Below are 24038 nucleotides of genomic sequence, written 5' to 3' on the forward strand. Positions count from 1 at the left end.
TGTGCACTTCAAGGACGTTGTTCTCATATCGGAAAGATAATTTGGTTTGCTAACGCACACATTATCCCTTAGCAACACTGATGCCAAAGAGAAATATTGAAAGCGAGTGAGTGAGTGAATATTTTTTTACATTGCTTTTAGCAATATTCCAGCAATACCAAGGCTGGGGACACCAGAAATGGGCTTCACACATTGTACCCATGTCGGGAATCGAACCCGGGTCTTCGGCGTGATGAGCAAACGCTTAAACCACTAGGCTACCCGACCGCCCAAAATACAGAAAGACAAGAATTTATCACTTTTCTGAACTTGAACATCTGGAGATAGCGATTTTCTTTTACTTATAAAAACAGGTCAGAAGAAACCATCACAAAAAAGTTAGTTGCACTCATGAGGTCATGGATAAAACTTGGGATTATTAATGTATCATGGATGTCAAATAAATTGATGATTAAAAAAATGCAGGTGCATAAAGAAAATAGCCAAAGGCAACCACAGAAAATAGAATGGTTAGTCCCCAAACAAACAGGATTCATGACTTCACTAAATTCTAACAAGCACATGTCCCAACAACTTGATCTCCCAATCCAGTAACATGTATTCCAGTTACACATACAAACACTAACAAACCTCTTGCCACTATTGTTTAGCCTAGTCAAAAACACAATCACCTACAAACACTCCACTCCTATGGAAAACATGACACAATATTATTCCAGTAAGGACCAAGTTTTTCATCAGAGGAGCTGACATGACACTGACAATCCCTTGCCTGTCTGAACCAGTACATGCTTATTACGTTGGCAGGACAAACATGTTTATCTAGCTGAAGACCAGGCCGACCTCAAGCAGGAAGTGATATCGCACTGGCACTTCCAGCTTGAGCTAAGTCTTTTGTCTACCAAAGGATTACAATGGCCAACGTAATAAAATACCCAGGACTGAACAACACTGTAAAAAGAATATTGCATTATTGATTAAACTGAGTTAACATTTATTCATGTGATATTTTTTACCTGTATCAAGTCAGTTCTTCCTTAACAACTTACTCAGTGGGAGGAAGTCTCATAACACTGATAAAATAGAGGAAGTTGTGTCATCAGAAACCGATCAGTCACAAATGAATGCAGCAAGTGCCCTCCATCGCTTCTGGTTTAATCTATTGGTTTATAGGTGGGTTTAATGGGATTTAACGTCGCATTCAAGATTATTGCACTTATATATAGCAACGTGCATGTATGTGTGAGTGTTTGTGTGGCTGCTTGTACTAGTCCGGACTGATGCCAATTCTTTAGTGCTAGCTCACTGAGATACCATGCTGCAGTTTAACATGAATACCCTGAGCCGACCAGTCCTTGATTTAGCCCCTTTAGATAACATGAATACCCCCCCCACTCAGACACAGTATACTGAGTCCGAGCTGACCAGTCCTTGTTTTAGCCCCTTAATGCGGAGGGCCAGACAGGGTAACAACAAGTACCATCTATTAAAATCTTTCGGTGTGATGCGGCCGGGGATCGAACCCCGGACCTTCCGCTCTTTGGGCGGACGCTCTACCAGTAGACAATGGAGGCGGTTATTGGTTTATAGGAACAGGTGCCCTGGACTGTCATACTTGTGAATGGGGATTGATGCAGTGATGGTGTGGAAATGAAATATCGCCCAATCTAAAAGGCTCATTGGTATATTATTATTGTTCATAACAACAGGAGAGACATCCCAAATCTAAATAAGTCCATTCTACCACATGTAGAGCATATCTGTCCCAAGCTGAGTGAGTGAGTGAGTGAGTGAGTGAGTGAGTGAGTGAGTGAGTGAGAGAGAGAGAGAGAGAGAGAGAGAGAGAGAGAGAGAATGAGATTTTACGAAGAAACTCGACATGTCATTGTAAGCTGTACCCAGAGCTGTTGTTGATAATGTAATGTCAGTTTTCAAATAAGTACATTGATCTAAAAAAATATTTAAATTCCTCTCTTCCTCACTTAAGATAATTTCCAACCTTCCAGACACAAAAAGTCAATGTCTTGTGCAAAATTAAGTCCTTGTCACAAAGTAATTATGATAATTATCTATTCAAGTGTGATAAAGATAATACATCTTTGTCAGATCAGACCCTCCAAAACACATGTTGCCCTTGATTACCCATGGGAGAAGAAAACAACAAAACATTGTTTTGTCAGATAAGGACAGAAAGTAACACCTTGACTTTTGACACAACCCCTAACCTGAAAACTGGCAAAAACAGTCTGTGCTAACACACTATCTTTGTAATCATCTGAAGGCTGCAGCCATACCCATAGTGAGTTATTTGTCACACAAGCAGTATCATTTCGATCATGTCAAGCTTGACCTTGGCTAAAAACCTGGTGATAACAAAAAGGTAATACTGAGGTTTCTTGAAACGTCGTCTGACATATTTTTCATGATAAACGACATGACAAACATAATTTTGATCATACTTTCTGAAACAAAAGTGACAGATTTTCGCTTTCCTGTTGAAAAGACATCATCATATATAACATGCCCTGGGCTCATTTGGGAATGGAAGTTTATGTAAAATAATGAGCATGGATATTCAGTTTCACTTGCCTCTGTGAATATATATTCAAGTAGTAAATGCACTTACTGGTACCTTAAACAACATCTCTGATGAACTTAATGCCATCACCACTGGGAAACAATGACAAACATGAGAACTCTCCCTACAGTTTGTTTGTTATTTAACGCCGCACTCAGCAATATTCCAGCTATATGACAGCAGTCTTTAAATAATCAAGTCTGGACCAGACAATCCAGTGATTGATATCACGAGCATCGATCCACACAATTGGGGTGAGTGAGTGAGTATGTTTTATGCCGCTTTTAGCAATATTCCAGCGATATCACGGCGGGGGACACCAGAAATGGGCTTCACACATTGTACCCATGTCGGGAATCGAACCCGGGTCTTCGGCGTGACGAGTGAACGCTTTAACCACTAGGTTACCTGACCGCCCCCACACAATTGGGATCGATGACATGCATCAACTAAGTCAGTGAGCCTGACCACCCGGTCCCTTTGGTCGCCTCGTACAACAAGCATAGTCGCCTTTTACGGCAAGCATGGGTTGCTGAAGACCTGTTCTACCCCGTATCTTCACGGGTCTCCCTATCTACAACAGGAGAAGGGAACTTCAAAGAGGGAAGAAGGAAACAGAATACTGTACAACACATTAAAATGGAAAGTGCATCATTTTTCTAGGCATGAAACAGATTAATGTTTCAGTATGGAAGAAGTATGTTTGTCCTCGCCTGATGTATACACAAAATGAAGCCCTTCCTAAATCTGTCATCAACATTCATAATCATGGGAAAAAGCAGTGACATATTGTAATACAATGCTCACTTCATCAGAAAATCAAATCATTAAGATTTCTTGGTGCATATTTAGGACCTTGTCAGTTTAATATTTCAATAAATTTAATTTTCCCAGAAATATGATTAAATAAAATGTAACAAAAACTCACACATAACTGCAATATCAATCTTTACTATCCAGAACATAAGCGTCAAATCAATCATATTAAGTGAATGTCCAGACTTAAACCTCCCTGGAGATCTTACATAAAACTTGGTAACTTTTCAGTAAAAATAAACACTCTCATTTCCGAGATTACACTGATGATGTTTGTTCACTGTCCTGTGAAATTGAGTTCCCTTATTGGATATGTTTTGATGATCAAAAAGTTTCTGACATTGATGATGAAACTTGAGAGATATCAAGATATCGCTTCACTTCTTAAACAGTTTGGCAAATGCATTAGGCTAATGTGATTTTACACCAAAACTATCACATAGGCAATGACCATCACTCCAAGCCATTTGAACATGATTTGAACACTACAGCCATCAAACTTAAGGCCTTTTCAAGGTAGATTCAAACTTAAGGCCTTTTCAAGGTAGATTCAAATTTAAGGCTATTTCAAGCCCCTGCAAAGCTGATCAATACCCGAAGTGGGGGCCTTCCCTGGTGTATAATTAACTGTCAAACAGGTAATTATGATTAATAGCTGGGGTCGTCCCTGGTAGATAATAAACAGTCAAACCGGTTATTATGATCAATAGTTGGGCTCGTCCCTGGTAGATAATGAACAATCAAACAGGTAATGATGATCAATAGCTTGGGTCGTCTCTGGTAGATAATGAACAGTCAAACAGGTAATTATGATCAATAGTTGGGGTCGTCTCTGGTAGATAATGAACAATCAAACAGGTAACTATGATCAATGGCTGGGGTGGGTTAGTCCGTGGTAGATAATAAACAGTCAAACAAGGTAACTATGATCAATAGCTGGGGTCTTCCCTGGTAGATAATAAACAGTCAAACAAGGTAGATACGATCAATACCTGGGGTCTTCCCTGGTAGATAATAAACTGTCAAACAAAGTAATTATGATCAGCAGCTCTTACTACAGGTGGACATGGTATCCAGTGTTAATTTATTGTCTGATGCAGGAAAACAATTTTCAAACAAGGTGACTATCATGGCATTTATTCATGTACTTATTCTGTCAGAGTTTCATCAACCTTATCAATTACTCTGACCAACAGACCAATGGAACAGCCAGTTTAAATGAAGGGACCTGTCATGAAGAATAAGTGATCCCTACAGGACATCAATGGATTATCTAGGATTCTAAACTAAGATCTCTTAGCAAGCAAATTAGAACAAAACTGGGATATTGTTCAAAATTTGATTATATAAATGTCCTAATTTTCATGAATTTTAAGGAATTGGGAAAGTTTTAATTCAAAGTGGGATTTATACTATAATTCTAAACTAAGTTCCCTTGGCAAGCAAATTAGGACAAAACTGGGATATTGTTCAAAATTTGATTATAAAATGTCCTAATTTTCATGAATTCTGAGGAATTGGGAAAGTTATAATTCAAAGTGGGATTTTTTACTATAATTTGTTGCAGACTTTGGGCCAAATATTGGCCTCTGAGTGCGTCTAAGTAAAACCCTGGCATGTGCATAATAGCTGGACTATGAACCACTTTCAAGACCTACCTAGCTGTCTTAACGCTGTGGCTTTCACAGTGCTCTTGATGTCCTCAAGCTGTGCGAACTGTTCGTAGGACTCCTTCGCCTGATTCACCTTCCCCTGTACCTCCAGCAAGTGAGCAATGTGTAGACGAACTGGAAAGAAGCAAAAAAGAATAAAAATTCATGCAACTGAAACACTGAAAAACTGGCCATCATGGGACTCTCAAGATGGTACGCACTGGGTCTCCTGACAGTATGAGGTTTCATGATGGTAAGAGGCTCCTGGGCCCCGTTCCTCAAAGCAATCTTAGCGCTAAGGTGATCGTAAGTCCCATACTTTAACATAGGCTTACGATCATTGTAGCGCTAAGATCGCTTTGGGGAACGAGGCCCAGATGGTAGGAGGGCTCCTGGGCCCCGTTCCTCAAAGCAATCTTAGCGCTAAGGTGATCGTAAGTCCCATACTTTAAAATAGGCTTACGATCATTGTAGCGCTAAGATAGCTTTGGGGAACGAGGCCCAGATGGTAGGAGGGCTCCTGGGCCCCGTTCCTCAAAGCAATCTTAGCGCTAAGGTGATCGTAAGTCCCATACTTTAACATAGGCTTACGATCATTGTAGCGCTAAGATCGCTTTGGGGAATGAGGCCCAGATGGTAAGAGGGCTCGGTATGGAGAGAGGACTTCTGATGGTACTAACGAGTTAAGCTGATAGGGTCGTTGTTGGCACACCTTATACTTCTGTATCCCAGTACCCCTGTGGACTTAGATATACCCGTCAATAGCTTCTCGTGAGACTTTTACGACATTACCGATTCACTACATTGGTTAAAGACTCATTTGTAGTTTTGTGACTCTGTAGTTACTTATTAGGTACTGTATTTTCTTGAGTATAGTGCACACTTTTTTCCAAAAAACACAGCTATAATGAGTTTTGATGGTTTTTCTCCCCAACGCTATAGGGTTATTATTATTTTAAATATATTTAATTAAAGCTGCAACTAAAATAACATGACATTGGAATACATTATTCCTGATAAAAAAAATTGTTTCAGATAAAAAAATTCCCGATACTTGCATTAAAATCCTTTAAAGTTATATCATTGGGTAAGTCTTAACCGAATCACCAGTAGATTCCAAGAAAACTGTGTACAGCTAGCAGATGCTAGCAGAACCAAAAATGCAATTTAAACAGTAGATCAATATGTCTGGTGATTTTGAATGTCAAATTACAAATTTGTACTGACCAAGTTTCTAAGTCACTCAATCGTTTACCGGAATTCGCTGAAGGGGTTGTAATTTTTTCTGCACAGAATATTCAATTTATTTATTTTCAAAAATACTGAAATTATACTTTGGCACGCACTATACTCAAGAAAATATGGTACTCAAAGGTACCAAGCTATCTAGTATAAGGTGTATCGATGACCCCATCAGCCAAAATTAACACCAGTCTGCCTTGCCATGTCATTTTGACAGTTGTGAAAGCAATCCCTTAGGAAAATGAATAATACACACACTAAACTCTCTACAAACTAAGGGGAATAATTCTGAACCAAGCAGGGCAATTTTACACTGAAAAAATTAAATTTTAAACGAATACAACCAGGAGGGTTGAGATAAAGATCTGAACAATTATCTAGCAATAGCTATTGTGCTGTTCATCAAGACATCAGTCGATTCGTACCACAAAAAGTGCAATGAAATCTAAAACAGCTAATAATAATGTCTCGTTTCCACCATAAAAGGCCTAATATTGAATATTAAAAGCCCCAAACACAACAGCACAGGCAATAAAGTCTGCACTTTCCGAAAGGCAAAAAGCAAACTTAAACCTACACCTCTGCTGCACCAAAGAAATGAGGTCTTCAATAACACTGCACACAAAAGATCACAGCTTGGAGACATTACTTCTGAATTTGATAATGATCAAAGGGGACTATTTTCCACAGTCTCTTCCTCTACTAAGGATGGTCTGAAGTCAGCAGCTTACAGCTTTCAAAACAGGCAGCCTTGCCCATCCCTTCTGTAATCATCAGTGTGTCTGGGAGTCACCAGGACACAACTGGGTTTGTACATGGCAGGGTGCTGTACTATATCATAAGGAGTGTCACAATTATCTCCCAATAAGTCTTGCAATACTTTGTTCATGATACGTTAGGTATCACAACAGCGTTAGAAATTGGCACTGGTCCTGTAGTCCTTGCCAAACTGCCCAATAGTAAAGGTATCATAAGGACTAGTAGAAATTTGCCATTTTTAAAGGTTTTGCTATATGTTATCATCATAAGGACTAGTGGACTAAACCTGATAGTATCTAATGCTGTATAAAATTATAACATTAATAAAAACCTTCAAACACAAATTTCGAACATCTTCCCAACAACTGCTAGTTTCTACCGCTGCACAATACTAAACTTGTGGCAATTTTGCGTGTATTTTTTTCATATTTCATGGGGATAGACACTAATAAAGGCTTGAAACTTCCTGAATATCTGATCTCATATCTAAAATAAAAATGTCTCATTTCAATCAATAATTTATTTTAGATAAAACTGGAGCAGCAAACGTAAGTGTTTTCTTTAAACTAAAAGAACATAACAACGTTAGAGATTGACACTGGTCCTATAGTCCTGGCCAAACTATTGGCCCAATATTTAAGGTATCATAGGGACTAGTAGAAATTGGCGCTTTTCAGGGTTTTGCTATATGTTATCATCATAAGGACTAGTGGACTAAACCTGATAGTATCTAATGCTGTATAAAATTATAACATTAATAAAAACCTTCAAACACAACCTTCAAACATCTTCCCAACAATCACACTACCAAATAAGATACATGACCAATAATTAAAGGATTTAAAAAATCCACCCAATGTCACCCGAAGTTGACCTTTGCGGTTGGACAAAAGAGGACAAGTACCTCCTACATCAACCACACTGGTCCGTGTCCAGTAAATCATGATAATAGCACCAATGAATACAACCCCTGCTGACATCTAACAATTCTCACTGAGTATAAAGCCCATGATAACTCAAACACGACCAAAACAATCGATTGCCTCCCCCAGCCGAATCAAACACATGCCTAACACCTGTCTCAGACTTATTTCTTCTCTCTATCCATCTGCTCATCCATCTGTCTGTCAAATACAAACCCAACCGTATTCCCCGATAAATCTCCCCGAGCTTTTTTTATATCACAGCCCGGAGGCACAATGCTTTTCAGATTTTCAGCTTTCGAAAGCTCCTTGCTATTATAACTAATGAACAATAGTCTCCAATTTCAGAGAGGCCTGCTTGACTGTTTTATAGCAGCAATGCTTATTTCACAGGACAAGGCCAAAACAAAGCAATTTATCCTTCATTAGAATTTCATCCCAAAACGAGGAACCAAGGGACAATATTCATTTTTGTGAGAGAAAAAAATTACCGTATTCAATGTAATAAGCGCCCAGGGCGCTCTCAGTATTAGACATAGGGGGCTCTTATTAGAATATTATTTTGGTGGAAAAAAACAGAGTTGAAAGATTAATTTCGTGGTTTATGGTGACGGCCTGAAATGTTTATGTACGACAGATATATTTTTTCAGAATTTAATTGCCATTAATTAGGGGTGCATATAACACACGAGTGCATATTATACGCGAATAAATAAGTCTTGTGTACATTGATCAATCGTAAGGGGTGCTAATTGGGATTGTTCATTGGCCAATATATTAGCAAATATCGCCGTGGGCGCTTATTAGAGTGGGGCGCTTATTATGTCGAATAGGGTAATAAAAAAAATATCTAGATACATTTTTTTAACCAATGTTACCATGAAACAATAGTTATGAGTTCCTAGAGATAAGAGACGTTTAGTCAAATGGGTTTAAGAGCAGATAATTAGAGGCTTAAAAGAGAAACCTGCCATTCATATAAATACATCTGTGATACTTTCTTTGGGACAAAACACCGGCAGCAATTGGGACGAACAAGAAATCAATTGTTGTGGCCTGGGGCAATTAATAATTTTGCCACCATGATGAATTTGAGATCAAATCAGCTAACCAGTTTACTGAATAATAAAGGCTTTGCGCCATGTGTGTTGCTACTAAGGATGATGAGGACACTTACTTCTTTGCTGATTTCATTATCAAACAGCGGATAATATTAATTTAATGGTTTTGCTTTGTTAAAGGACTTGATTCTGGCCTTCTGTTGTGGTTTCAAACCATCACCACTGCAGGAAGATAATGTGTCTGTATGTTTGTTGCAGTTGTGCAAAAAAAATTCTGACCTAATCAATACATGACCCTATCATATTTACCGTATTCGACGTAATAAGCGCCCACAGCGATATTTGCTAATATATTGGCTGGTGAAAATCCCAATTTGCACCACTTCCGATCGATCAATGTACACAAGACTTATTTATTCGCGTATAATAAGCACGCGCGTGTTATATGCACCCTTAATTATGGGCAATTAAATTCTGAAAAAATATATCTGTCGTACATAAACATTTCAGGCCGTCAGCATAATCCACAAAGTTTATCTTTCAACTCTGTCTTTTTTTTTAACCAAAATATTATTCTAATAAGAGCCACCTATTTCTAATTTTGAGAGCACCCTGGGCACTTATTACGTCAAATACGGTTCATTAAAATTATAAAATTATTTGAAAGTATCCTATCATAGTTCATGCATCATATAAATAATCTCCATTTTAATTTTCATTTCATATCAAAATTGACACAGCCATAATGCCAATACTTGGATATAATATTGTAATCAAAGTCATGAATAGAAATAATACTTACTTTCAACTTTCTCAAGAGAACATTCGTTTAAATCTGTCAGTGCCAGTCGGAAATGCTGAAAAACAAGGCAGAAAGAATGTCAGAAATGTTGAAAAGTGCGAAAATTGAAACAATGTCTTAAGCATGCAAACCTGTGAGAAGAACCCCATATATTCTATTTTCACTTTTTTTATAAAACACTGTCAGGAAGAAGAAACACGTAAGCAAGGAGCACTATCATAATATCACCTCCAAGAGCAGTTGTGAACGCACGACAAATACTGCCTCAAGGAATGGCATCCTATTCAGACAAGACAATTATTTATATCTGATCACGCGTAATGAAATAAACAAATATTAAGATGATGTAGATGACACTTGCATTTCTATACCAGCCGTCTTATGATACCTCCATCATCATGTTGATCAGGGTTATAAACTACGTTTTTGTCCACTAGTCCTTGATAATGATAACACATAGCAAAACCCCTAAAATGGGCCAATTTCTACTAGACTATGAGTAGTCCTTAGGATACCTTTACTATTGGGAAGTTTGGTAAGGACTACAGGACTAGTGCCAATTTTTAACACTGTTGATGTCAAAACATGCCTCATGCTGTCCCAACACAAACTTGACAAAAGACCTACAAATGCCACATCTTACAATAGTTTTGTGGAGAACATCTTCAGGAGAGTTACACCAGCTTATGAGCCAGCTGGAGACAAAGAAAATGTGCATGGTTTTATGATAGATAAAACTTCAACTGAGCAGCCTACAGGATCTACTACACCAAATCAGAACCAGTTGGGACAGTTGGGAGCCTTCAGTGCAGATCGAGAGGTATCTGCAGGCTGTGATTGAAGGATATTGTGTAAGATTTTTATGTCTTTTAAATGTAAATCCATCCAGTTATTAAAACTGACCATGTTTTTCTATATTTACTACTGTCTTTTTCAACATGATGACTTCTGCTGAATGTGACCACAGCTATTTTCAAGTAGGTGACATTTGGTGCGAAACTGGCGGTGGTGTGTTTAGCTTCCTGTACTCGGAAAAGGAGCTGGCTAAGCTAGTCACTTTTTTGTTTTTATTGCTGCTCTAAGGCCAAACTGTGCATACACGTACAGGTAATAGCTGTTGAATGCTTAGTTATTTAAAAAAAAAATATAATGTTACTATAGAAGTCTCTGGGAACATTTGGTTGTGTGTAACCTGTAACCTGTCTGATGCAGTGTCATATGTCTACCAAAGTATTTTTTGAATTATCTCCCTTGCTAAGTCACCCAGCAGTGTGATGCAGTCTGCGACTAGTTAACTTGTCATACAGACCCAGAAACAAATATGTACAGCCCATGCAAGTCTATAATAGTTGTCAAGTCTAGGTTACTGCAGGTTCTGAAAAAGAAGAGTCTCTTGGCACCTTCTTACTATATTTTTTTAAGAAAATATTCTAAGACCTTTCTGTGAAATATTTTCATTTCAGAGATCAGATGTTTGTCTTGCCACAAGTCCATGACCCGAGTCTAGTGTGTATAGATTATTACAGACCACATTCTAAGAGTAAAATCTACTACAAACAATGCAGGACAGAAGAGTGGATCGGTAGATTCAAATGTTTTTGGTGCCAACTGACAATGAAATCCAACTGTAGCATTGGGAGTAGGTATTTCATGGAACATGAGTAGTAGTAAGCATGGTTTTACGCCTCTTTTAGCAATATTCCAGCAATATCACGGCGGGGGACACCACAAATGGAATCGAACCCGGGTCTTCAGCGTGACGAGCGAACGCTTTAACCACTAGGCTACCCGACCGCCCCTCATGGAACATGATGTACGAGACATAGAGATAAAGGCTAGCCTCTACGGTGTGTCACAAGGCTCTGGCTAGCACATCCAAGGTTATTTACAGCCCTACAACTGATGGAGGTTTGGATCCCATTTCTAGCATTCGTAGACATGCACGCAGATTGGCAAAATGATACCCAACTGACGACATGGATACTACCAATGGTCAAACACACATGCAGTGGTGTACCATTTTATTCATGTTATTCAGTGCCTGTCAGAGTGAGTGAGTGAGTGAGGTGGGTTTTATGGCTGCTTTGAACAGTATACCAGGTATGCAGGTTTCAGACGTTTACCACTTTAGTGAAACCCACCTGAATTGGTTGGGTGCTACAAACCTAGAAACATAATCGAGCTGAATCAGGATTCGAACCCATATTCATAGTTTTATGTCACGACCAAGGGACACAACTCTGCATAGTGTCTTGAAACTCCTTAGACATGTGGGCCACCCTGTGTCCCGCTGGTTACAGTGAGTGAGTGAGTGAGTGAGTGAGTGAGTGAGTGAGTGAGTGAGTGAGTGGGGTCTTATTCCGCTTTCAGCACTCCTCAAACCACATCACTGCCATTATGGGATTCTCCCACTTTACCCACATTGGAAATCTAACCTCCAGGGCCTAAATGGGGCATAATGGGACGAAATTAGGAAAAATGGTTCACATTTTCTAAAACAAACAATTTTTTGTTGCTGCTTTTGAAAAAAAATATTGATCATATGTACTCCTTCCAGCAATTTCAGGAGACCTTCCATAATGTAAGTGGACAAATTGTTCCAGAGGCCACTCAATCCAACACTAAGTATTAATGAGACCATTATGAACAAAGGGGTGGACATTTTAAGCTCTTCTAAGTAAACCACACATGATCGATGCTATTACATAATTTGCAAATATAACACTATCTTTATTGGGGAATATTTTGTAGTTTCAGGCCAAAAAACAATGAAAGACAGGGAAAATCCAAATAAATCCAAATAGATCCCCGAACACTTCAAAATCAAATCAAATCAACTTATATATACAGCTCAAAATGAATTTTGAAGCGCTAGTTTCCCCTTCCCATGAAGATATTCTTCATTACAGATGCCACTCCTGTAGACAGTTTGTCCTTCAGCATTGGCAAGGGGAATCACTGTGTGAAGAGACCAATTAATATACCGTATTCGACGTAATAAGCGCCCAGGGTGCTCTCAAAATTAGAAATAGGGGTCTCCTATTAGAATATTATTTTGGTGATAAAAAACAAAGTTGAAAAATAAATTTCGGGGTTTATGCCGACAGCCTGAAATGTTTATATACGACAGCTATATTTAATTGCCCATAATTATGGGTGCATATTACACTCGAATGAGCATTTTACGCGAATAAATAAGTCTTGTGTACATTGATCAATCGGAAGGGGTGCTAATTGGGATTGTTCACTCGCCGATATATAAGCAAATATCGCCATGGGTGCTAATTAGAGCGGGGCACTTATTACATCAAATACGGTACCCCTCACTTCCAACCACCTACTCCTCAAAAAACAGTGGATCTTTTACATGGCATATTTTAGTTCACCGGAATAACTAATGTTACAATGTGATTGATCTTTACATCATGACTCCCACTAAATCATGCAAGGTCGACAGAGCCAATTAGCTTAAAATTGTCCTATTGCCTTGGTTGGCCCTAATGATGGCATGGGGTTTATGGTTCCTTCGTAGAACTGCTGGAACATATCACATATATATGAGTGAATTGGGTTTTATGCTGCTTTTAGCACCATTCCAACAATAGCATGTCACCATGATGAACAATCGCTGTTACCAGTGGGCTACCAAACCACCCCTCATACACATGTTTGTTTGTTTGTTTGTTTGTTTGTTTGTTTGTTTGTTGTTTGTCGCCGCACTCAGCAATATTCCAGCTATATGAAGCGGTCTGTAAATAATCGAGTCTGGACCAGACAATCCAGTGATTGACATCGTGAGCATCGATCCACGCAATTGGGATATGACATGGATCAACCAAGTCAACGAGCCTGACCACCCGATCCCGTTAGTCGCCTCTTATGACAAGCATAGTCGCCTTTTACAGCAAGCATGGGTTGCTGAAGGCCTGTTCTAAGACCTGGATCTTCGCGGGTCAACACACATGTACTGAACATGGGTTGTTGCCATGTGGTGAATTGTACCAGGGTCTGTAGCTCGACAAGCAGCTGCTTTCACCTCAAGGCCCTTAACTTTCCTGCTGAGACCGATGAAACTGTAACACGGGGTATTCTGAACGATGGTTACGGGTTTAACGACTGAATCCATACAATCTAGACCATCTATTAGCCATTCCAGAATGTTCTTTTGTTTAGCTTTCAAATTTGTAATCGAGAATTTGTCAAAATGTTTCGAAGCGTAGTCGCCAATTTGAAATTAGTGCCTTAAAGCATGAGAAAGCTTCCTCCTGATTGGTCATTCCATCGGTCGGTCAAAGTTCGCGCAAGGTCGGTTTGACGTGACCCGTAATGGGATGTCCTCAGATCTTTGTTTAGCGGTGGCGAGAACTAAGATCTGATTTTAATGAGATTGAAGTTGACCATGAAATACCAGTGCAGACATTTCAACTAAACAGGCAGAAAAGTCTTACTGCAATGTGTATGTAATCATACAGCCTGCAGGAGTTGTACAAGTTAACCAACAGAAACCATGTGAGGTGAGGTGAAATGGGGTTAAAAGCTGTGTCCAAGATTATTGCACTTATATAGCGACATGCATGCACGTGTGTCTGTGGCTGCTTGTACTAGTCCGGACTGGTGCCGATTTATAGTGCTAGCCCACTGAGATACCATGCTGCAGTTTAACATGAATACCCCACTTAGAAACAGTATATTGACTCCAAGCCAACCAGTCCTTGCTTTAGCCCCTTAATGCCGAGCGCCAGACAGGGTAACAAGTGCCATCTTTTAACGTCTTTTGGTATGACGCGGCCGGGGATCGAACTCCGGACCTTCCGCTTTCCGGGCGGACGCTCTACCACAAGACCACGGAGACGGTCCTGAATCAACAAAGACCACTAAGTGGTGACTAGTGCAAACAGTCAAGGAGCTATAAGAGAAAGAAATAGTCCGCAGGACTATAAGCCTATCTCACAAACAAATAACTGACACCATCAGTCTCCAAAAAGTTGTTTGCATTTCACAACACCCAATATTTTGTGAGTACATGTTGCAACCAAAACAAAACCTAATTTTACTGCTTTCCACACAACAAATCAGGGAAGTAAAATGGTTACAAGCCCATTGGCTCAAACATTGTTCATACCATACCAATTACCTATCTCAGGACCCTAGTGAATAAATTAAAAAATTAATCCAGCTAAAGTGTAGAATAGTTTGGCAAGTTTAGATTGGTTAATTTAAGCATTGAGCTGAGGCAATGTTCCGGGTCCATTTAGATTTTACTTCTTATCTTTTTGTAGATATATATCTTTAAATACGATAACTTTATTTCTGGGCTTAATGTTTGTCTACAGTGTCTGTTTGTTTCCCCTAAACACAAACAACCTTGGCATTGTCCTCAGCCAGGCTTAATGAGGTGCACAGTTAGTCACAGGCTTCTATAAAAAGTGAATAGAACAAAAACATTGAACTCGTGCGTGTCATTTGTCAGGCAGCATCAAGCAAACAGGGTGGACAAGTTAGGCTGCTGCAGTTCATGTGAAACACACACACGTACCCACCAGCTAGCTGAGGTAGTAACCAGGCCTCACGGACACCATCCACACAGGCACAGGGATATTCATGGAACTTTGTTTCCAGTGACAATTGAGTTTCAAGGGGTTATAATTAGGTGTGATGTAAGCCGAAAGGCAATCATTTACCTTTTGAAAAAAATTCTCATTTGTGTGATTTGCTGATCAAAATGAAAAGGACTCTTGTAAGAGACTGACTTCAGAGTGAGTTGAGTCCGGTTTAACGCCGCTTTGAACAGTATTCCAGTTATATCACGGCGTGTCAGCTTAATGTGGGAGGAAAGCCCGAAGTGGACTTGAAGCAGTCAATACAATTGATCTGTCTGTGAATGGGCGGGCGTGGGAAGGTGGGTGGGTGGATGGGTGGGGTGAGTGAGTGAGAGTGAGTGAGTGGGTGGGTGGGTTGGTGGGTGGTTGGTTGGTTTGGTGAGTGAGTGGGTGAGTGGGTGAGTGAGTGAGTGAGTTAGTGGTTGGGTGGGTGAGTGAGTGAGTGAGTGAGTGAGTGAGTGAGTGAGTGAGTGAGTGAGTGAGTTGGGATTAATGCTGCTTTGAACATTATTTCATATCACAGCATGTCAGCTTGACATAGGAGGAAAGTCCAAAGTGATGTATTCCTTGGATGGGTGACACCACGAGCACAGATATGCTGCTAATAACCCTACAACATATTGAGCCAGGACATGGTGTTATAGTTGATAGTTGATAGAATAATAATGAAATGCAGACACCTGGATAATGAAGGGATTTTGATCAATTCATTTTCGAGGACACTGACTGATTGTTATCCTAAACGTCCTACGATTTAATAAAACATTTCTTACTAATACAAAAGATGACTATAAAACTTGAAACAATTCTTTCTTTCTTTCTTTATTACTATAGTAATCTGTCATTAACTATAATAATATGAAAGAATCAGGAGTTCTTTAACTTCTTTTGAGTAGTATATACCATAAGTTTCATATGTCAGGCTACCACACAACACTTCTAGAGAAGAATGAGTGAGTGAGTATGGTTTTACAACGCTTTTAGCAATATTCAAGCAATATCACGACAGGGGACACCAGAAATGGGCTTCACACATTGTACCCATGTCGGGAATCGAACCCGGTCTAAGGCGTGACGAGCGAATGCTTTAACCACTAGGCTACCCAACCACCCCCCCATAGAGAAGAAAGTTAATCAGGCAACAAGATACCTAAGCCCTTCCTATTATATATTAATAACCACAGACAGAAAGAGCTTCAATTAGCATTGCAGCAAGACCACGTCAAGGGATGCCATGCAGTAATAGGCTCTGCCTACTGTACCCACGGGAGGAGTCAAAAGCAGGTCTTCAGCATGCCGAGATAATGTTGTAACGACTAGACTACGCAATCTGCCGCCCCCTTACTTCCATAAACAACTAGCCTAGAAACCTACATTTAACCACATATATCAATGTGTGATATTTTTAACCTACACCTACAAACGGCAACCATATTGACTGATGATAAATTTCTAAGTGCATGTATCCCCTGAATAGTTCCTATACTGACACACCAACAGAAAGAAGATCTTCCATGATAACGTCCTCTGGGGGTGTACACTGTCAGACTAAAATAGCCTTTATCTGATTAGATGATGAGAGGTTGTCATATATCATAGGAAGTGATGTGTTATCCAATCTGTCAAACTTTACTGGTCTTTCCTAATACTTAAATATTCTTAGAATCTATCATGTGCAAGCTCCCAACCTAGCAGATACGCCAATCTCTGACCAACCATTAATTCCATCTAACCCCAATTCATGAAAAATTATATCATCCAAAACACTTACCATGAAACAATATAAATAAAAGACATGATCAATTATTTCCGTTAAACCTGCACTGACTGCTGGTTGAAGCTTGTTTCCAGATACAAATAAAGTGTATATGATCATTGTTTGTGTCTTGATACCAAGAAGCCTGATAAGAGTGCAAGTATCTCCATGGAACAACTTGAAAATACACTTACATCTCGTATATATCTTGTTCAGCATTGAAATGATTAAACCAAAACTGATGATCATACTTCATTCATGAAAGTATAAATGGAAAAAACGTGATAAACCTTTTGTGGTTATTTTCACCTATCTCAAAATGGCAGGAAAGAAAAGACTGCAGCTTGTCTCCTATCTCAATCTTGCGTCATCAAAACAAACTCAACACGAAAAAAAAAAGAAATCCGAAACTTCAATACTCACACTGACCAAATAAAAATGATCAAAAGTAATGAAAATGTCCACGAATGAAATCTGCTGATTTCCCTGTTCTGCTCTGGTAAATAAGGCCACAAGAAAATATATTCCGTAATATCCCAGGTGAAAATATAACCTCTCCAGCTGAGGAAGCTGCTGCACGCAAACTAAACAACCACATCATGTTAGCTTTGCCTCTCGGCTGTGTTTGCTTGTCACCGAATGGAGACAAACGCAGCCAGTATCACGTAGCCCAGACTCGGTGTCCGTCAGACAGGGTCGAGAGATAGATGCCAGGACTCCTCGCGGCACACTTCACACCAGCTCACATCTGGTCTTGACCTCTAAAAGGTCAGCAGTGTTCCGCCTGCCAGCAACAAGTCGGTGAGACAGGCATGTAGATGTTTACAGCTCTGAGTGGAGACTATCACTGTCATAGTCTGAGTGGAGACTATCACTGTCATAGTCTGAGTGGAGACTATCACTGTCATAGTCTGAGTGGAGACTATCACTGTCATAGTCTGAGTGGAGACTATCACTGTCATAGTCTGAGTGGAGACTATCACTGTCATAGTCTGAGTGGAGACTATCACTGTCATAGTCTGAGTGGAGACTATCACTGTCATAGCAATAAGACCAGGTTTTCTTGTGTTTACATAAATGAGAATATTTTTGTGAATGATTTGAATGTTATTTTTGTACCTATTTCTTTCTCAGGGATTTCTCATTTTCAGTTGAAAAAAATCAATTGAACGGATGAAATATCGAAAAAATATTTTTTCCACTATGGATAAATTTATGTCTTGGGTGCCCCTATTTTGTCACGTCTTGCCAACATGAGATATACAAAGTTGGTCGGTTTGTTGTGTAACGCCGCACTCAGCAATATTCTGGCTACATGACGGCGGTCTGTAAATAAGAGTCTGGACCAGACAATCCAGTGATTAATATCATGAGCATCAATCCACGCAACTGGGATTGATGACATACATCAACCACCCGATTCCGTTAGTCGCCTTTTACAACAAGCATAGTTGCCTTTTACAGCAAGCATGGGTCGCTGAAGACCTATTCTACCCCGGATCTTCACAGGTCAGATAGACGAAGGGTTGGGCCTACTTGCACAAGTGACTACATTGCTGTGACTATTAAAAGTCTATGTTAAATTCTTTTAAATCAGTTTATAAACCTTATTCTATCATTCAAGCAACAGAATACAAACTCTATGTAATACAGATGAATCTGTTCTCAACAAAATGAAGGATTTTTTTCTTTGATCTGTACAGAATGTCAATTTTAAACATGACAGAATAAAACGCCTCAAGACATACTTCAGAAAAATAGATGAAAACAAAAATTGCATCCTAGAAGTCACCATTGGTGAACATGATATTGCCTCAGCTGGACAAAATCCAAATTTGTTAAAGGGAGATAACTTCTCAATGCCCCGGCTATCATCATACAACAATACGTTGACATGTATCTGAGATCTTCACTACTGTTAGCTAAGAAAGGATTTCAAATGTCTTTGTTGCTATTAAATCACATCCAATGCCTTTCTTATTTTCAAATATTATAAGGGCTGGACAATGCACATCACCTGATCACTTCCCCTTTGCAAAATCTCCAGTGAAATCATTGTGACCATTATCCAATTACGTCTAGACTAAAAGTCGAGATCATTTCTCCTATGAATTTAATGCATTTCATGTTTCAGTTTCAACATACATTTTATAGTTTTAGATCACAGCAATGATCGTCCTACTGATCAGAGCTGTGCCTGGGGCGGAACTGTGTTGACAGGCTTTCTTCTGTGAGTTATCTTGTAGTAGAACTAAAACAGCAGATCGAGTGTCAATCACCGTTGTTTGAATTTGATGGGCTCCGAGTGAATGGGTGGGTGATATGTTTGTTTGTTTGTTGTTTGATGATGCACTGGTAATATTCCAGCTATATGATGGCGGTCTGTAAATAATGGAGTCTGGACAAGACAATCCAGTGATTGACATCATGACCATTGATCCAATGGGATACGATGACATGCATCAACCAAGTCACTGAATCTGACCACCCGAAATGGGCTTCACACATTGTACCCATGTCGGGAATTGAACCCGGGTCTTCGGCGTGACGAGCGAACGCTGTAACCACTAGGCTATCTGACCACCCCGCGGGGTTAGAAATTAACACAGCCCACAGGTTAGCCCAAGGGTCCCAATTTCCCCATTGTTTTAACATGACATCAGTTATCATTACCCGGGCTAGGAAAACTTTTCAGTTTAGTTCTAATGCTGAAAAGTGAACTTGATTCTAATGTTTGCTATGCAAACTTGATGTACAAGACACTAATTTGTTTACAACTTCGACAAAAATATAAACAAAATACTGCTTCAACTTTACAAGCTTCTAGCACTTTTAGAAAACATAATTCAGTTTGTGCTAAAATCTGTTTTAGTCTTCTAGCCCGAACCTTTTATTTGACATCTTTTTCAGTAGATCCTTGTGTTAATGCAAAGCTTTCATACCAATATGTTTTTTACTAGACTCAGGCTATGGACTAGTGGCTAAAGTCACAGAATGATAACTTAATATTTCCAAATGTTTAAACTGTATTGTTTTAGTATACTTACTTTCAAACCTGCGTCATAGTTGTTAATGACTTTGAACATCAACCCAAGACGGATATGGACTTCGTTCGCTCTCTTAAACCCTGGATCAATATACAGCACCTGCTGGAACGCCTTCACAGCCCTGCAATACACAAACAAACACAATTAAACATATAGTAACATAATATAATAAAAATAACAAAGTCAGACCATCACATTCAGACGGTTTCAACCAAAGTTTTTATGACCGGAAATTTGTACATAAATTTACAAGTTTATTTGTCAAGGACCAGATGGGTTAATTTGTACATGCACATAAAGGCTGGATGGATCGTACAATGTGTGACTTGAATGATGTCTCATTGTCACTGTACAATAACGACATTACTGTCATCATCATTCACAACACAACACATCCAAAATATGTGAGAACAGCCAAGTAGTTTTGATACCTAACGCGTAAACGTTACCTAATTTGCATATGCTATCTAATTTGCATGTTACCTAATTTACATATGTTACCTAATTTGCATACAAATGTAATCCATGTTGCGTTTGTTGTTGAACACCATACCAAGCAATATTGCAGCTATGGAATGGTGGTCTGTGAAAAATAAAAGCTAGACCAGACAGCATTAGTCCTGTCGTCCTTGCCAAACTGACCAATAGTTAAGGTATCATAAGGACTAGTAGAAATTTGCCATTTTTTAGGGTTTTGCTATATGCTATTATTATAAGGACTAGTGGACTAAAAATGCCAGACAACACAATAATTGACATCATGAGTATCAATTTACGCAATACTTGCACAGAATGTGCCAAATGCTTTTGCCTCAATGATCCCAATCTTGTCTCGCATTGTTTGCTTCACTGGAATGTCGTCATAACATATCGGATCTCACAGTTTGTGTATCGTCCAAGCCCTAGTATAGATACAAATTTTGAGCAGAGAAAATGCATGTCACTTTTGACTTGAGGCAATCTCCGCACACACCAAAGTAAATACAAAATGCATGATCCCTCTACTTTCATGCTACTCAGAAAAGCCATGTTTGCAGCTAAAACATTTCTGATTAGACATTTTGCCTTTACCTGTTAACATCATGGCTAAATCCACAGTTACTTTACCACTAACCAGTCCATCCTCTAAAACCCTGCTCACTTGAAACGCCTAACCTTATTACCTGTCTCCAGACAAGAACCTCAAGCTAGTTATCCATGTTATGGGCCCAATTCCCCTGACTTCCTCCCCAAAACATGGATAAATATCCCATCACTACTACATAGTAGTTCAACCATACACCTTGGCCTAATTTTCTTACTTATCTAACTACCAGCAGTTAATTGACGTCTGCTTCCATTGACCCTAAATGACCTCTGTCTCTGACGTAACTGCCAGTCAGACAAGAGACTTTGGCCACAAAACAATGATTTCTCCCTTGCCAGACAACTTTCAAACAATGATCCCTAAGCTTGCTCGTAACAAAGCTACCATGTTTCTTCAAGTTCTCATCAATGAAACATTGTTCCCAGAGTCCATCATTCCTAATGATATCTATGCCTGACGAAATTGAAAGCAGTCTACTTGTCTGTGAACCAAACTTGAATTTTAGTACTCAGAAGATTTCCAAAACACTGCCACTGCTACTTATGAGGTGAGGTGAAATGGGGTTTAACGTCGCGTCCAAGATTATTGCACTTATATAGCAACGTGCATGTAAGTGTGTGTGTTTGTGTGGCTGCTTGTACTAGTCCGGACTGATGCTGATTTAAAGTGCTAGCACACTGAGATACCATGCCGCAGTTTAACATGAATACCACACTTTACCATCTTTTAACGTCTATTGGTATGACACGGCCGGGGATCGAACCCTGGACCTTCCGCGCTCCGGGCGGATGCTCTACCACTAGACCATCCATGGAGGCGGTATAGAATATTCACAAAAACATCTTTTCAAAATAACAGTACCTATCGAACCACATTTGAAACCATTTAATTATTTATTAATAAACCTTTGCTCATTTCATTAGAGTCTTCTTAAAGGAGGAAACTTCAACACACGACTTAAAGCATTAAACTGACAATAAGACTATCAAACTTCAAATAATCTTACAGATTTTTTTTTGTGTCACTGGATCATCTTTTTCTTTAAAACTGTTCCTGTAAATTTAATTCTAAAAATCAATTCAAAGTGACATATATCAGCTACATTTTGAGTCAAGTATATGTCACAACAAAATGTAAATATAAGCATGGCGAAGAAAAAGGCTTTATTCCAATCAGCTGACATTTGTAGGAGCTTACCACAGCAATCTCATTGACATTTTCATCCCAAACATATGATATATCATTATAGTAACCTACTGGGCATTACATAAATCACAGGCCTACATGGAATCTTTTGGGCTACATACTTATACACCATGCCAAGAGGTCATTCCACATTGGTAAACAAGCGTGGATAGTGTTATTATCTCACCATGTCAGATGGAATATTGCTCACTGTGGCATAAAACATCATTCTTTCTTCTCATCCTTGTAGTGCATCTACTTTCAATAATAATGATGATGATGATGATGATGATGATGATGACATATATTTGTCAAGCACCATAGTCCATCCGTTGAAGCATGCTTTGTTTGTTTGTTGTTTAAAGCCACACTCAGCAATATTCCATCTATATGACAGCGGTCTGTAAATAATCGCGTCTGAACCAGACATTCAGTGATTGACATCATGCACATCGATCCATGCAATTGCGATAAGATGACATGCATCAACCAAGTCTTAATTTGTCAAAAATAGCAAGTAACAAATGTTATTTTGGGGATAACATTTTCTCAGTAAAGTACAGATTCACATACTTCTTTGGGGTGAGTCCCGTCCAGAGTGAGCAAGAGTGAGGCTCCTAATTGCCAGCATTGGCATTGTGTGTTCAAAAGTACCAAGATAGCACATATTCAAGTGATTCTCACTGTTTTAAAGGTGGTACTAAATCAATATTTAATAATGTCTAGATGATCTAACTAGCACCGCACTCAAGATTATTCCCTCACTAACATGCTGACCAAGCATGTTGGCCTTGTCTCGTCCATCAACCGTTGGACATTTTCAAACAAATCTACTTAGTCTGGCCTGACCATAAACATCTAACCTGTGAACTTTTTGAAATGACTGATAGAGCATCATGTTCACTTTTGGAGGGTCCTATCTTATACGGGGCTGTCCTTTGCAATGCTGAAATCTTACCCTGTGTCCTGATACAAAGGATAATGGCTGATGAGAAAATGACAGCTTAATTCCTCTGGTGACAGAAACAATACCTGACTGACCCACTGTCAACTGGATTCAGTGTTTATGATCTACTCTCACTGACAACATACAGCTGCACATCGCCAGGATAAATTCCAGGAAAGCTAGACGCTGTTGTCAAGGAAGGACCCCTGGGCCTTACAGTCAAATGAAGGTTCAGTTGAACTCCCAACAGACTTTTTGTATAAACCGAGCAACACCTTACTCCACTGCAGTACATGTTCATGAATCTATTTCCATGAGTGAGTGGGGGCACGGGTGGCCAAGTTGTCTAAGGCACTGCGATTAGCTGTGAAGAGTTGCGTCCCTTGGGGACGCCAGAAACCTATGATCGTGGGTTCGAATACCGGTTGGCCCCAATCATGTTTCTAGGTTTGTCAGCACCATACCCGTGCTCGTGGGTTTCACCGAAGTGGTAAATGTCTGAGACCTGCATCACTTCGGGCTTTCCTCCCACATTAGGCTGACACACCGCGATATAACTGGAATACTGTTAAAAGCGGCGTCAA

The 24038-nt window shown here is 39.4% G+C and overlaps 1 protein-coding gene across 3 annotated transcripts in view; it reads right to left on the minus strand.

Annotated features, from left to right (window-relative positions):
* LOC139449091 (histone demethylase UTY-like) overlaps nt 1-24038 on the minus strand; it is a 127559-nt gene that overhangs the window by 35682 nt on the left and 67839 nt on the right. For all 3 annotated transcript variants that reach the window (XM_071230561.1, XM_071230563.1, XM_071230562.1), the window contains 3 exons: nt 20237-20357; nt 9834-9888; nt 5053-5181 (listed from right to left, as the gene is read on the minus strand). In XM_071230561.1, the coding sequence (XP_071086662.1) occupies nt 5053-5181; nt 9834-9888; nt 20237-20357 (305 nt within the window). The remainder of the gene's footprint in view (nt 1-5052; nt 5182-9833; nt 9889-20236; nt 20358-24038) is intronic.

This window comes from Haliotis cracherodii, unplaced genomic scaffold (assembly GCF_022045235.1).
Source record: "Haliotis cracherodii isolate W230 unplaced genomic scaffold, xgHalCrac1.p SCAF_7, whole genome shotgun sequence".
NCBI classification, from domain to species: Eukaryota; Metazoa; Mollusca; class Gastropoda; order Lepetellida; family Haliotidae; genus Haliotis; species Haliotis cracherodii.